Below are 16,258 nucleotides of genomic sequence, written 5' to 3' on the forward strand. Positions count from 1 at the left end.
GGATATTTGGGGCCAGAGCTCCCTGGCAGCCCCAGGTTGTTCCTCGCCGTGTGCAGTCCCTGACACCGTCCGGTCACGGGGATGCACCAGCAGTGGGACCGTACAGTCCTGTTGGCTCCCTGGCATCGCCCGTGATCCCCCACCCTCTGTGCTACCCTCGCTCCCCACTTTTCCCGGCCCTGCCATCCCCTGGCAGGTCCGTGACGCCCGGCTGGGGGGACCCAGCGGGGTCATCGGGCGCCCGAAGCCCGGCACAGGGATGTCCCCAGCCCTGCTGAGACACATCCCACCCCGCTGGACCGCTCTGCCCCTGCTTGGGGCTGGGAGGAGAACTGGGTCAGCGATGTAACCATGGAGATGCTGAAGGAGATGCTGAAGCAGCGCCGGCACAGCCCCGCTCTCCAGAACCCTTTAAAGATTAACCAGACCCGTCACCCTCCGTCTCCAGCCAGGGATGGGGCTGGGGGGCTGAGCATCCTCGGCGGGGAGAGCGGGGCAGGCGCTGCCCAGTCCTCCTCCACCTGCGCAGGGCGGTAAGATGCCTCCGTCTCCTCTTTTCCTTTGGGGTGTGAGCGCAGGGAGGGCTCGGCCCCGGTAGGGTAGCCTCACCGGGGCTCCTGCACCGCGGCGGCGATCGAAACGCAACAGGGAACCTGTTTTTCTGCCGGTCGTGCTTGTCTGCGTGTTGTGCATCGGTGCTGGGCGCTGGCTGCGTGTCTGCCAAGCGGCGGAGCAGCCGGGGGGATGCTACAGCCATGACACCTCTCCCGGCTGCTCAGCTGGTGCCCGGTGGCTCCGTGCATCCCACAGCCATCCCAGCCTGCGGGGGAACCGGGGCTGGTTCACCGGAGAACTTCTCGGTGCTCGCGGCGGTTGTTGTCGTTTCCTGCGAGGACGGTGCGTGGTGGCGGTAAGCGCTGGCGGGGGCTGCAGGCGCTGTCCCCCACCCCGGTGGCTTGGGGACGTGTCTCCACGGCAGGGAAGGAGGGGGCTTGCATGCGATCCAGCCGCTGCTGGAGCGGTGTGTTGGTTTGTTCTGAGAATCCCGGTGTTTTGCAATATAGAGAAGAAATAAAATACAGAGCGGGGGGGAGGCGGTGAAGGGAAACCTGGTGCTGTTCCCTGCATCCCCCACCCACTGCTGGGGAAGGGGAGCCGGGAAAGGGAGAGGCAGCATCAGGGCTGCCAGTGCCGGCCGAGGATGCTGTCGCGGTGCTGAGGCCGGCTCGGCGGTGGGAGCCGCGGGCTCCGGTGATCTTGGTGCTTGGGCACAGTCTCTGGCCGAGCTTGTCTCGGCAGCCAGTGCTGGGCACCTCCCCGATCTCCCCGTCCGGCACCTGCTCCCGCAGAGGCCAGAAGCAGGTTGTGAAAAGAGATGAGGGGTAAAATCACGGGCAGGGTAAAGAAAATCCTTCCTTTGGGCTGAGGAGCGTGCGCTCCCCTTCCTTTGCAGTGGATTATCCTTGTGTGTGTTGCGTTGGAAATGATCCCGTGAGCACTGTGCTCTCCTGATCTAATTTGCTTCCACCAGAGCCCGGTGCTCTCCTGACGGCTGAAGCGCCGAGCGGGGAAAACAGCAGCGGGAGCCTTTTGTGTTTTCCTGGCCGTAGAAATAACGGGGCTTGGTTGTGCCACAGCTCTTCTTGCCCATAATGCCGCGTGGAGAGGCCTGAGCTGGGCGCTGCGCCCGGCTGAGCCCTCGTGCAAAGGGACCTGCGTTTGTTTAGGCACAGTCTAATGCCAGGTTTGCAGGTGGGGAAACTGAGGCACGGGGAAGGGAAGTGGCGTGCGACCGAGGGTGCGCTGGGGCTGCGTTTGGGGAAGCGGTTGGGATCCGTTCCTTGCGGCAGCCACTTCCAAAGAGAAACCCCGGCCCTTGCGAGTGGCCGCAGCGGGTTTGGAGCCCGGAGGGTGCCTGGAGAGCGGCGGGTGGCATCCGAAAATGCTCGTCCCAAAGGTCCCAAAGGTCGCGGCTCAGCCCCAACCCCTCCTCGAGCAGACACTGAGTGCAGGGCGAGCGCTGCTGGCTGCTCTCGCCTGTCTCAGCTTCCCGTCAGCACGTGGCCACGGAGCTGGTGCTCACCCAGTGCCGACAGCTTTATCCCAGGGGCTCAAGCCCTCGTGCAAGCGTCTCCTCAGCAGCGAAGGCAGAAAATCCCACGGGCACACGCGCGCACGAGGGGAAGCACGGGCTACAGTCGTGGTGTACCCCAAATCTTGCCGAAAGCAGGTGGCCGTGCCAGGATCCCGCTCAGCGACAAGCACCGCCGGGCACGAGGAGCGGAAGGTGAAATCGGTGGGTCGCTGCCACGCGCTGAGGGAGCCTGGGCAGAGCAGGAGAGGAAACCACCAGCCAGAAGGGAAACGTGGGACGGCTGCTGCTCTCTGGGAGCTCATTAATGATATTAATGACTAATCGCCCACTTGCCCCTGTTTGTATCCCTTCTGTAATTGATAAATCCGCCAGCACAGCAGCGCTGGAGCCGAGCCCGCGGCTCCCATCGCGTCTCAGCCTGACCGTGCCTCTGCGAAGCTCGTTCCCCGATGGCAATGGGCAGTGAAGCCCCCTGCCTTGCCCCGCTCCCCCGTTCCCGGCCATAACTTATCCTCTACGTTTGTGGCTGTCTCTCTTGAAAAAGAAATATTTTTCCAGGCGCTGCCTCCATCCATTACCATAAAGTGGCTTCACTTGGCCCGGAGTTAATAATTCACCTTTCCTTGGAAGATGGATGCTCTCGTCCCGCTGGAGTTTAAATATTCATGGGGAAGGGAAGGCAGCGACTGCCGCTCCACGCGGGAGGTCTGGCAGCCGCGTCGCGGCCTCTGCCGCTGGCAAACGCCCCGGTCCCCGGCAGCGCGGCACCCCGGCACCCTCGGCGCACCTGCGGGGCCCCTCCAGGCAGCGTCTGCTGCCAGGGCTTGGCGGTGGACCCCAGCAGCAGCCCGGCGTGGTTTCCTGGGCCGGGGTCAGATCCAGCCCCCGTGGCAGGCAGCCATCTCGGGGTGGAGCGGAGGCATGCCCGGAGCAGCACGTAGGGATGCTGCAGCTGCGGTTCGGAGAGGGAGACGCGCGGGAGGAACTCTGCTAGTTGTGATTTCGCCTGGACACCTTCAGCGGGGGCGGACGGGGCTGTCCCCAAGCTTCAGGGTCCCCTCCTGCTCCCAAGCCAGGCGGGTTGGTGATGCACCGAGCCCTCTGCCCACCGATGGGTCTCTCCTGGCCGTCAGGGACTGCCCGGGTCCCCGCCGGGTGCTGGGGCAGGGCTGGTGGGTCCACCCTGTGAGCCGGCTGCACGGGGGGGTCCCGCACCCCTTCCTTCGCCGCACCCTGAGCCAGCCCCTGCCCCCACGGGTGGGGAAAAATGGTCCCGATGGGTTGTGCCACCTGAATTTCACGGCTTTGTAAGTGCCTCGGGGGACCGTCCATCCCCGTGGGGCTCTTCTGGGTGGGAGCACGGTGACACGGCCGGTGCCCCCGCCCAGCGGGTGCCGGCCTTGACACATCCCCTGGCTTCCCCCCCGCAGCTGATCCCACCCAGCAGAGCCGGGGCCGGCGAGCGCGCGAGCGGCTGACCATGTTCAACGGGGATGCCAGCTCCTCGGCGGCCAGGAATGTCATCCGCAGCTCCAGCATCAGCGGTGAGATGTACAACATCGAGAAGAGCGCGCGGGGCAGCGCCGACTCCGTCACCATCACTGCCAGCAAGAAGAGGCGCTCCAGCCTGGGCGCCAAGATGGTGGCCATCGTGGGGCTGTCCCAGTGGAGCAAGAGCACGCTGCAGCTCAACCAGACCGGTGAGCTGCCGCGGGCCCCCCAGCGCTGCCGGGCCCCCCAGCTCGGCCCTTTGCTTTTAGGAGAAGTGCACGCTCCCGGCTACCCAAAGCAATGCTCTAGCTGCCCGTGTCTGATGAAGACACCTAAAAAAGCCCGTTGTAAATCCCCCCTGGCACACCGGCACTTCTCCACGTGCCAAAACCATTTGTAAACCCGCAGCGGGGACGTTGCTGGAGCTCTGCCAGCACGGGGGGTCTGGGCTCAGCGTCCCCCCCAGTAACGGCCAGTCCCGGCTGTGGACAGGGAGGGAGGGAGGGAACTCAGAGAAAGGACTTGTCAAACGGTCTGCCTCTGGGAAATATTTAAATGCTTAAAATAGCTTTTTAAAGGGCGGGGGAAGCAAAAAGTTCATTTTAGTGCAGCCTTTTTTTCTAGTTATTGCTTTTTTATTCTGGTTCTTGTTGGCATTTTGTGATTTGGGAGATGTTCTATAAAGAGAGGAGTTAATTTGGAGCCCTCCAGCCCTGCACATCCGAGGTGTTGCTGAAGGGGTATAATTATCCCCCAAAGCCAAGCAAAAAGTGCCGGAGCCGGGCAGAACCGCACCCGGGGACGGCAGGACCGGGACCGTCCCGGCTGCCGGTGCCCAGGTGAGCAGCACCCGCTCTGGGGGGGCTGCCAGGATGAGGCAGACGCTTCCACGGGGACAGCCCCGAATTAGCAAGCCCAACCTGACTCCCCCAGGAGCAGCCGTGGCGCGGTGCCGGCACACACGTGCTCACGCGGCAGGAGCGGGGCTGCCGGCGAAGCCAGGGCTGCCGGCAGTGCCAGGGGTGGATGCTTGGGCCACACTCCTCCTTCTGCCATCTGCCACCGCCTGGGACGTGCGGTGGCAGGGACGGCGTAACCGCATGGAGAAAGGGAGACTTCGCTGATCGGTCAGCGTCGGGGCTGTGCCCGCTTGCGGCACTGGGGGTGCCCACGGAGGGACCGTCCCCTGTGGCATGGGGACATCGGCACGTGTCGATGGGGCCCTGGGGATTTTGGAGGCTGGGGGGTGGCTCTGCAGCAGCACAGGCCAGGCGGCGGGCTGGGATGGTGGCAGCACGTGTGAGCTGAGTCTGGCAGGTCTCAGCACACGAGGGAGGTGACTGAGGTGCAGGTGGGGCTCTCAGCCATGCAAAGGCACGACGACACCAGCGCTGAGCGAGGGCTGCGGGAGACGAGGCTGGGACGCGGGGAGCGTGGGCAGCCCGTGGCTCTCCAGCACGCGGGAGCGGCACCGGGACACGTGCCCGTGCGGGGTCCTGCAGGGCTTCATCCCAGGGAAAGGTTGCATAAATCACAATGAATAACGTACCGAAGGTGGGGAGCAGCACACGGGGAGGCTCTGGCTGTGCCTGGCACCCCGGTTCTTCCGTCTGGTTTGACGCCCGTCCCGCGGGAGGGTCCAGGGGCAGCGAGCGCTTCCCGGGCTCACCCCCCCCCCCCATCTTGGCTTCCAGAGGGCGGCCCCAAAAAGCTGCGCAGCAACATCCGGAGGAGCACGGAGACCGGCATCGCGGTGGAGATGAGGACCAGGGTCACCCGGCAAGGCAGCCGGGAATCCACCGACGGCAGCACCAACAGCAACAGCTCCGACGGCACGTAAGGCACCGCGGGGCGGCATGGGGGGACAGGAGCTGGGGCCGGGCACCCTCCCTGTGCTCCCGGAGGATCTCGCTTGCGACCCGGCAGCCCGATGCTCCACAAAGGGCCTTTGCTCTCCCCGGGCAGGTTCATCTTCCCCACGACCCGGCTGGGTGCCGAGAGCCAGTTCAGCGACTTCCTCGACGGGCTGGGGCCGGGCCAGCTGGTGGGACGGCAGACGCTGGCCACCCCGCCGATGGGTGAGTGCCGGCCGAGGGGGTCCCTGCCCGGGGAGGGGGATGCCGTCACCAGCCCCGCAGAGCAAGGGCTGCGGCTTGCCTGGTGCGGGGCTGGGCGGTGCAGGAAGATGCTCCAGCGAGAGGAAAGGGGCTGCGGGGTGGAAAGTGGCCGCACGCTCCTCCGCAGGGCACCGGCTCTGGGGACTGGATCCCGGCAGCGGCCCTTGCTGCTGCGCGTGTGCCGGGTTGGTGCATGGCTTGGAGATGCTCTGGCCTTCCCCTGCTGCTCCCGCTGCCGGCTCCGCGAGGGGAGGGAACGTCCCATGCAGGGCTCAGGGCAGGACACCGCAGGGGAAGCAGCCGCTCTGCCTTTTCCCGAGGTCTCTTCTGCCCGTGTGCTGTGCACAGCAGCTCCTCCGAGCATCCCGCTGCAGAGGGGAGCCAACAAAACTGGCGTGTGTTCCGTTTTTCCCTTTTAAACCCAAAATGGCTGTAGAAAGTTGCGCCCTAAGTCTGAATTTCCAGCCAGCAGCAGCGTGTCCCCGGCTGCTCCCAGGGCACGCCGGGGTGTCTGCCCCATGTCCTGCTGAGGGGCCGGAGCTGCCAGGAGCGGGGAGAGCTGCCCCGGGGGGTCACAGTAACCGGGGTACCCCGTCCTGCCCCCAGTCCCTGCAGCACAGGGACCTGGTCCTGCTGGCCCTGCATAAACCCCCGGTGGGAGGGAAGGGAAGGGGGCAGTTGCACCCCTCTGGGCTTGCCCACCTTCCCCGGGAGGGGACACCACCGGCTTCCCTTGGCGCAAGGTCCCGCAGAGCCCGTGGCGCGCCGAATCCCTACGGCTCCTGCCGTTCCCCCACCGCGGCATCAGCTCGTTCCTCTCCCACCGGCCGGTTCCTCGCGCAGCCCCCGGCGCTGGCCCTGACTTGCTGTTGAAATGCCAAGTGTGTTTTGAGAACATCCAGGTTCATCTCGCTCCTATTAAACCCCGCTGGGACATCAGCTCACCCCTTCCCCATCCCCACTCCCCTCGCCGGGGCCACAAGGCAGCGAGCGACGGGGACCCGCCAGCCAAGGGACATATGTACGTACGAGCAGGACAGCGTAAGTGGGAGAACAACTTCACACCGAGCTCAAGAGGCGCCCGGCCATGTTTTTTCCTGCAGATGCCCCTCCGCAGGGAGCGGGGAAGGACCCCAGTGAAGTGCCCCGGGGAGACGGGGGCTGGTGGGTGCCGGCCCCAGGGGGGTGCGCAGCCACTGACCCCTCCTGCCCCAGCCTCTCCTGCTCTTGCCGGAATGTTGCCTGCCCCCGGCTGAGGGCATCGCCCGGCCAAGGCGCAGCCCTGGTTAATCCCAGCCCCTTTTCCCATCACGAGGGAAAAAAATCCCCCTGCAAGGCTGCCGTGGGATGGAGCTGGCAGGGGGGGTGGGGAGGAGGGGAGGAGGTGGCTGTTACCCTGTTCTCTCCTCGCTGCTCAAATCCAAGCGTCTGCACATCAGCTCGGCTTTGTCCTTCCTCCAAATTCCCAATAAATCACGCACCCGGTGGCGGGATGCTCGGTGTGCTTGAGCGCTGGGTGCTGAGGATGGGGAGCAGGCGGCGGTGTGGGGGTGCCGAGGCTGCCAGCCCCGGAGATGACATCTCTCCCCTGCTTTTTGGCAGCACCAAAAGGGAGAGCTGGTGGGGACCAGCCCAGCCCAGGGCTGCGGCCGTCCCCGGTGGGAGGTGGCCATCGGGGAGGCCGCTGAGCGCGTCTCGTTCCTCCGCCTAGGCGATGTCCACGTCGGCATGGCTGACCGGAACGGGCAGCTGGAGGTGGAGGTGATCCAGGCAAGGGGACTTATCCCGAAGATGGGCTCCAAAAGCATCCCTGGTAGGTGGCTGGAGAGGGAGGGGGTCAGGGACGGAGCGGGAGTGATGGGGACGGGCGCTGTGCCGGGACCATCGCAGGAGCCTGCTCCGAGTCAGTGTTTCTCACCCGTTTTCCAAACGCAGCCACCTATGTGAAAGTTTACCTGTTGGAGAACGGCGTCTGCCTGGCCAAGAAGAAGACCAAGGTGGTGAAGAAAACCTGCGACCCATCGTACCAGCAGCCTCTGCTCTTCGAGGAGAGCCCCCAGGGCAAAGTCCTGCAGGTGACGTACTCCCCGCACAGATACCTGGGGACAGGGAGGGATTAGGGGAGCAAGGACAGGGCACAGAAACCCAGCGTCCCCACCGCTCTCCTTTAGACTGCAGCCTCCCCGTCCTGATCACGGCGGGTCCTTCCCAGCCGGGCACACCGAGTCTGCCGAGTTTTCCCCAAAACTCCCAACCAGCGAGCGGGGCAGCTCCCCTAACCCCTTCTCTTCCCCCCAGGTGATCGTCTGGGGAGATTACGGGCGCATGGACCACAAGTGCTTCATGGGGATGGCCCAGATCGTCTTGGAGGAGCTCGATCTCTCCAGCACGGTCATGGGCTGGTACAAACTCTTCCCCACCTCCTCGCTGGCCGACTCCAGCATCGGACCTCTGACGCGCCGCCTCTCCCAGTCCTCCCTGGAGAGCTCCACCAGCCCCTCCTGCCCGTAGGCGGCAGGTTGGTGGGAGAGGCCGGGAGGGGAAAGATGTCCTGACCTACCAAAACTGTTAGTGGATAGCTGTAAATATCCTGTCCTTCCCCCCGCCCCCCCCCTTTTTTTTTTTTAAAAAATCTCCTTCCCGAAACAAACCCACTCCTGACACGCTCCTCCCCGAGCACATGTCCCGGCGCGCAGAGGGGGACGTCGGAGAGGGAGCGAGGGCTGTGTGTTTTGAGGGAGGGGGAAAGAGAAGCAAAAAAAACCCAAACCCCCTATGAGGCAGACCGAGGGCTGCGACTGCCGACCGATCCCGAGACTGTTACCGCACCTCGTCCCGTCACCCCGTCGGAAAGGAATCGAAGCGACGCGTTTCTCTCCTGACCACCCGGCGAGAGCATCTCGGGCTGATTCATTCAGCGCCGCTGGAAGCAGCATGTTGACGAGGTTTCTTTTCCTCCGATTTTGTTTCCTTGCCTCTGAGGAAAAGGTAGCTTTTCAAAGAAAAAAAACTCAGAAAAAAAATCCAACTCAGCACTACTATTTTTTTTTTTTCCAAGGAATGTAGCATCTTCTATTATGTAGCTTGCCACGTACTAACACCACACTCACTCTCTTCAGTATCTAAGAGACTCCGGATTGACCGGAAACATCTGCCAGTCACTTCCTGTTTGTTCGTTTTCCGACACAAATCTTGCCGCACTGAGCAAGCACTTCTGGTGGCCATTTTTCTTCTTTTTTTATTTTTTTTTTTGGTAGCATGTAGCCTGTGACCAGTGACATTGCCAAAGCGAGAGAGAACAGAAAAAGGTGCACTCGCCTCACCTACGCATACGCTGGTCTTCTCCTCATGTTTCACCACTGACCGTGGTCTTGTACAGCCAAAGCAAGACCCAAAATATAAACTCTGTGATGCCTCACATGAAAATTCGAGTCAGGAGAAGGTGACCCGATGGAGCGGGAGTACCGTGATGCTGGTTGATCGTCTGGCTCCCAGCCCCTTCCTCCCACGAGGGCCAGCTCGAGGTCTGGGATGCTCTCCTCGGGTCTGGGATGCTCTCCTCGGGTCTGGGATGCTCTCCTCGGGTCTGGGATGCTCTCCTCGATACCTGAATTTCAAGGAGGAGCAGAGGGTTTGCCAGACCCGGCGGCTGGACGCACCTTTCTCCAACTCTCGACTTGTTGGTACGCTACAGGGGAACATCTCAACAGCATCTTCTGCTGATCTGGAATTAGGGTGACTGAGAGGTTACGAACAAAGGACTAGATGCTTGGAATTTATTATCAGGATGAGTGTTTTGGGTTTTTTGTTTGTATGTTTTGTTTGTTTGTTTTTAAAGCAGCATTTTGGTTCCCCCCGAGGGACCAGTTCTTGTAGCAAAACCGAGAATTACGGAAGCTTTTTTTGAAGGTGCCTAATGAAATTTGCTGAAAATACTCAGGGGAGACACCACTAGAAACTCTGGTTTCTTCATAAAATATACTTAACGCAATGACTGTCCTAAAGGATCAGTTTCCAAAAGAGAGAAAAAAACCCAACACAGCAAAAGATGAGCAGTCTTGAGACTGGAAGAGGACAAAAGGTTAGTGGGGAATTTTTACTGACCAGATGGCTCTGACCTTCAGTCTTTAACGCAAATCACCCCACAGCACAGTTGGGATTTTTTACAATTATTTATTGGCAAAGCAGATAATTTCACAATGCACAGAGCACAACAAAACCAACCTGCCGTTCTCCTGGTGACGCCAGGAACGATGAACCAGCTCGAACCTGTTGCCACAACGGAACAAAACCCAACGTGAAGGAAAAGACTGTTGCGATGAAGCTGTCCCCTCCACAAACCCAAAACTCCAGCGCTCGGCGGCTGGTTTACCCGACACCGCCACGATTTTAGCAACATCGTGACAAGGAGTTTCAGCTGCTATCGTGGACTTTGGATCTTTACCAGACGAAAATCACTGTAGACCTCTGAGGAAGAGAGTGGGCTGGATGCTGCTGATGGGGGATGGAGAGGGGTCTGCTTCGAGACCCCAATGCCTGCCTCGTAAAAGATGAAATCCTCGTCTGCTAGAGCGGTAAGTGCTTTTTCAAGCAATAGGCACCGATTTCTGAGCTCGTGCTGAATGGCGACGCATAGGACGGCGGGATGCCCTAACCCTCTCCAGCGGTTTGAGGAAGCAAACTCAGCGCCCTGACTGCTGAAACAGGAATAAACAAGGTTTGAACACGACGTTCCTTCCAGAGCACGAAGCAGTTATACGAGGTCAACGACGCCCGGACGAGGCTAAACTTTCTCTGCCCCGGCGTGCTGGCTTTTTGAATATACGTGAGGGAAGGCATCTTAAGAGGAAAAGCCTTTTGCTCCTTTAAGCTAACATTATTTGCTTTTGCTTTACCAGCTCTATTGCAATGGCAAAAATGACAAATCTGCCTGTGGTGGGACAATAACCACGTCCACAGGGAAATGGAATAGCAGCGTGGGCAGAGCAGGGAGCTCTGCAGGTATTTTCTGCTCACTGGTGTGGACACAGCATCCCACCCCCTTCCCCTTCCAGCACAGAGCTCGCTGGCTGTAAATTTCTCCAGCGAGTTTTACTGCAGAGCTTTACTGCTCCCTCTCTCCGCGAGCAACGTAACGCTTTTCTTGAGACAGAGAACAGAAGGGGATGAAGAGCAGCAGGAACACCGGGACAGCCGGGCACGTACCCACAGCAGCAGACGCCTGAGGTCTAGCAAAAGGCTCCCTGGTTCTGCACCAGCTGAAAAACCTGCCCTTGCTGGCACGTGGAAAATCCAGAGAAAAGAAGTGTCCTCTAGAAGGCACACCTGGGCACTCCAGGGACCATGGAAAACCCAAATACTTTGGCTTATTTTTTATCATTGATAGACTGAGGATGCATTGGAGGATAACGGCGTAGCTAACATCAGAACAAGCTGCACCCCAGTTCTTAGTGGTGTAATTCTCCTTCGCTGCAACGCGACACGTTCGTGGGAACGATTCCTCCTGCTCGTTGAGAGACTGGCAAGGTGGAGCCACCGTGCCGGTGACTTCAAATGACTGTCACTCACTAGACAAACTGCAATCCATCAAAACCTTAACTTCTTCACTTTCAGCACTACGCGTCCGGTCCCCCCAGGGAGCTGGTACTCACTTCTCTGGGGAAGCATCTGGGTGAGGACCCACCTTACACGTGCGTGGAAAAACTAAAATGGGAGAAGAGACCCAAGTGTGCCACGTTTACATTGCAACATCAGCTCCTTCTCGTTTCTGAATGCGTGAGACCACGTGTCAGATGTTCTCCCTCCTCGAACAACAAGAACAAAAAAGCCAAGACACCCAGTTGCTTTCTACACGCGACACACCACAAAAACCACAAGCTTCTGGACTCCAGGTTTTTTCCTGGGGGAATGTTTTATTGCAAAGGGCATTTATTTTTTTTTTTAGATATACTATATGATTTGCAAAAGATGGCTGCACTGACTAGGTATGACGCGTTAGATTATTTCCTCCCTTTCCTCCACCTTCCATCAGGAAAGGAAATTCAAACCATTCAACTTCCCAGATATTTTCTCCTAGAAAGAATAATTAATATTAAACTGAATCAGCTTTGCAGCCCATTTTATAGCCAGCACCCCCAGCAGTAAGCGAGGAGCAAGTAGCACGCAGCACCCACCTGAGACACAGAAGACCTTGTATAGCACAGCTGCCAGTAGATGCCGGTGTCAGAATCAAGGCGCCCTACTTGAGTAACAGGGATGGATTTTGCCAAAATAGCCTTGAAATGATACTTAAAACATCCCCTAAACTCCAGTAAAAAAAGTCACGTCCACACAGCAAAGCACAGAAAACGCTACATGATTCTATGCCCAAGCCTAAGTTATCCCTGGGTTTTCTACAAGCCTGGGACGGGCTTTATTTGCCAAAGGCGAGTGAAAATTTCCTAGGGCACCAGAAGGTGGGCCAGGCTTCTGGGCTCAGTCAGAAATTAGCTCCTGTTTCATCAGTGTCACAGCATGTTGAAAGCATGGGGAGAGGATGCTTAGACATAGTTTTCCTGAAACCAAGTGAGACAGAGAACCAATTACCTGGCCAGCAATCAGAAAACTAATTCAGTGGCTTTGGAAAATGCCACGGAGCAACTGAGACAATGGGAAGTATTCCCTGCACAGCCACCTTTTCCAACTCTTAAAACCTTTTCTCCAGAAGCAGTTACAGAGGTAGCTCTCGGCTGCAAATACGAGACCAGAAATTCCTACAGGAGCGGGATCAGGATTCCCTTCGCTGGTAGGGAATCACTTCTGTTCACTGTCTTACACGACTGCGATGAGACTTGAAAAGTCAAGCCTGTATTTGTACGTGTTTGCGCACATCGGTGCACGTGAGAGGAGTTAACGCATTTAAACACCTTTGCTTGTTTAAGTGGGCCTGCAACTACTCAGCAGCAGTGAGTACAATTTAAGGGTCTTTACTGATATAAGACCGTTTATAAAACCAGCACCGGTGATGTTTTTTCAGGCATAAAGAGTCCACCTTCTATTTTCTTCCAGTTGACTCAGACACTTCTTCCCAGATTGATGTGAAACGCTTGGACAATGCACATCTGTAAACTTCCTTAGGGGTGTGCATTTAGTTACTGATTTGGAAAATAACTGCATTTTAAAGGTCAAGGAACAGTGTTCAGGCACCGTTGTTCTTGATGGCTGAATTCAAAGTCTAAATGTGTTTTGCATCACAGATGGAAAAAGATATTAAGAGCTGTCTCTGCTTTCCTTTGGGATTTCATGCCTCCAGACAGATCTATAAAATTCCCTTCAGTAAAAGCAAGGTTTGCATCCTCTGATGTGCCAAAGGCATGACGGCCCGCTCCAATGTTTCTCTAGCAAAGCTGTTTCAACTGGAAGTCTTCCTTCTACTTCACGTTCACAAGCATAGAAAACACCCCAACCCTTGGCTGGTTGTTAGAGGTGCAAGAGTTATGCTTATGAGCTAAAAAGAAGGTTGAAAGGCTGCAGAAAAGACTTCCAATGGAAAAAGAAGTGTCTGCAATAAGCATGTTTGGAATTGGTGGGGTAAAGACGTGCTACGCGTAACACAGCTGAAGTTGTACAAAACAGACTCAGTGACCAGATGTGACAATAACACTCAACTGAGCTGGTCCGTATTTGGGGAAGATGTAGGTTTTAAAAGTAGACTTGGAAAAATGTACAGTAAAGGGCCTAAGTGTTTGTCTTGCTGTCTGAATAACCGCCACACTGTTTAACCCCGATCATCTGCCTCGGGCACAGACACCAGAACGGAGCACAGTAGCATCTCGGAATCCAGGAGAAAGCAGCTGCCGCCAAGACCCAAGAGCTGGTGTGACCACTGTGCCTGTCTGCAGCTCCGATTATTGGTATACCTCATTTCCCCCCCGCCCCTTCTTTTTCTCGTTTTTTTAAGAACCAGAGCTTAGTGCACTCTATCACATTCAGGTTATTTTTTGTTGTAACTGTGCAATGAAGAGCAATTTTACGGGGTGTGCATTTACCACCTGCTCCCACGCTGGCTCCTGCGAGCCCAACCTCTGCTTCGTTTAGCACTTGCACTATTGATTGCTGAGCTAAAGGGCAAGGGAAGCAAGAGGCCAGAGTGCTTCTCTGGAGGGAGGGATGATTTGGCCGGACAGTAGGTACCCCCTCATCTCTCCTGTTCAAAAGCATGTAGATAAACAGTGCTCCAAAGGCTGCCCCTTAGCCTGGCACGGGCGGGTGTTCGCAGTCCTGCTCCCCTGACAGTCCTCCCCTCCCACAAAGGAGGGGAGCACCTCGGATGCGACGAGCCGAGGACAGCGCTGCTGCTCTTGGAGGAGCAGTAAACCCTCGCTACAGCTTTTGCCTGTAGCGTGGATGGAGAGCGGGAGCGTCAGAAATAAGCGGAAAGGGCGTTCCTCCGGCGGGAGGACAGGTACTGAACGCCGACCCCATTCCTAACAGGATCGCTGTCTGTATATATCTGCTAGATCCCAGTACTCGCTAAAAAAAGGGAATTTTGCCCTAACGCTTGCAGTGAGAACTGTGAAGCAATGCTTGATGTCAGAGGGCCTCTGGACGGAGCAGCACCCCCCTCCTTGTACCCAACTGGCCAGGGACCCTGGCAGCGGATGCCTCTTGAATGTTAGCACTTTGAAGTTGGTGGCCTTGTTTTCTTAAAAGGGCTTGATCTTTTCATGCAGTTAAAACTAAATAATCTTCCCCATCATGTTGTCCTACTCCCCACCTCAAAATTAAGCGATGAACAAGCACCTGGACCATCTAAGATAGTGTCCAGGACTCAAGAATCTGTCATTAATCTCAGAAGTTTATACCTCAAATATAAAAACATATACATCTGTCTTAGTAACAACACTTGGTAAAGCAGCAGCTCCAAGTTTGAATTGAACTTTGTCCTTGAATTTGATTACTAACGGCACCAGTAAAAAACCAAAACCAAACCCACATAAGCACACAGAGAAAAGCACCAATGAATTTTTTTTTAGAAGCATCCAAACTGAAGCATTCATCCTATCAAAAAATTCAGAATTTATATTCCCAAACAAGACACCTGAGGGATTTTACCTATACCTTACAAATCTTTAAACACAGCCTATGCCTTTTAAACTGCATTAGCCCCCCAAAAAGTAGGAGGGGGCAGAATACTAACACACACTGGCAAGGAAAATTTACATAAAAGGGTCCAAGATCCTTAAAGGTACGAGGCAATGAGAGATGCACCCAGCACAACTCAGCCAGCCAGCCACTTCTAACCACAGCCTTTCTCCTCCCAGTAGCTGCTTCAGAAGGCTCAGACGAGTGTCTTGGGAGGGCTGCATCACAGGAAAGCGATACAGCCATGCGAGGACACGAATCTGTGCTACTTCACATTTTCCATCCTTAAGTCCCCAACAAGTTGCATTGAAGAGACTTACCTAAACCAAGAGGGCCCCATGAGACTGGGAAATGGTCAGAACTCCATTAGCCACAAGTGAATTGCTACTACGAGCTTAGCCTTCCACCTCTAAGGAAAAAAGGTAGCAGACACCTCGCCATTTGAGTGGCACACGTCAACCTTACATCTTTCTGTGTGCATCCGTTACCTGAGGGGAAAGGAGAGTTAGGTGCAGAACTCGTACAGGACTGACACGCTCACCCTGGGTAGCTTTGTACTTTTGGCAGCCAGGATGTAATTGCATTAGTGAACAAATGTGGCTGCCTTCACTAGCCCACTCGTATTTTGTGATAAACTTTGCTTTGATGACAGATTCGTACGTTTTAACAACTCCACCTTAAAATAAATGCCGCAGAAGGGTGAACTAGGGGGTCCTTTAAGCCCCAGTTCCATGTTCAAGACAAGGGGATGGGCTTGTGATGGATACTTGAGAATGGTAATAGATTTAAAAAAGCAAATGGCAATTTTATACCTGTGTTATGTAATGTTTTATATGTGTGTGGTCTTTCTTAATGTAAAACTCTTGTATTTTTGTGGTTTATATGCAGCAGGACTGATGGCTGTGAGGGTGCACGCTATTTTGTAAAATATTCTTAGCCAGTTTTCCCAAGGAGGAAAAAACTGAAGTATTCACATTTTCATTGGCTTGTACCTGCATGTACAGTATTGGGGCAGCAAGTGAAGATGATTAAAGCCAGCTTGAAAACTTTTTTCTGTGCTTGAGTTGAGCTTCTCAAAGCATCCAGCCCAAAACCACATGTGTAGCTCAAAAAAAAGCCAACCTTCCCCCCCAACTGATATGCTGGGGAAGAGGGGAAAAGGAAGAAACCCTCTTTTTTCTGAGAAGAGCAGGTTTTGACTTGAGGAAAGAAATACCATAATTAGTATGCAAGCAGAGTACCATCAACTCAAGGCTCACACAAATAGCTGAGCTCTCTCCCCTGCAGCTGCACATAGCCACCCACAAGCCTAAGGAAAACTGGCCTTCATATCTGATCTTTAGGCAACTCCTAAATCCCCCCAGCTTTTCATATTCTCACTGTTACCACATTTTGTAAAAGCTTAAAAATTTACCTTTTGAATAGGCCTTGG

General features: G+C 56.2%; 1 protein-coding gene and 1 long non-coding RNA gene across 2 annotated transcripts; one reads left to right on the forward strand and one right to left on the reverse strand.

Annotated features, from left to right (window-relative positions):
• The first annotated feature begins 3,542 nt into the window (after window positions 1–3,542).
• RIMS3 (regulating synaptic membrane exocytosis 3) lies at window positions 3,543–8,327 on the forward strand. The gene is made up of 6 exons (XM_072885325.1): window positions 3,543–3,795; window positions 5,281–5,422; window positions 5,552–5,664; window positions 7,415–7,516; window positions 7,639–7,778; window positions 8,002–8,327. The coding sequence occupies exons 1-6, from the start codon at window positions 3,576–3,578 to the stop codon at window positions 8,212–8,214; spliced, it is 930 nt and encodes a 309-aa protein (XP_072741426.1). The 5' UTR covers window positions 3,543–3,575; the 3' UTR covers window positions 8,215–8,327.
• On the reverse strand, window positions 7,138–8,793 carry LOC140662182 (uncharacterized). Its single transcript, XR_012046008.1, has 3 exons — window positions 8,533–8,793; window positions 7,659–7,802; window positions 7,138–7,524 (listed from the first exon to the last, which is right to left on the reverse strand). It is a non-coding gene; the product is annotated as an uncharacterized lncRNA (long non-coding RNA).
• Window positions 8,794–16,258: the final 7,465 nt, after the last annotated feature.

This window comes from Ciconia boyciana, chromosome 21 (assembly GCF_034638445.1).
Source record: "Ciconia boyciana chromosome 21, ASM3463844v1, whole genome shotgun sequence".
NCBI lineage: Eukaryota > Metazoa > Chordata > Aves > Ciconiiformes > Ciconiidae > Ciconia > Ciconia boyciana.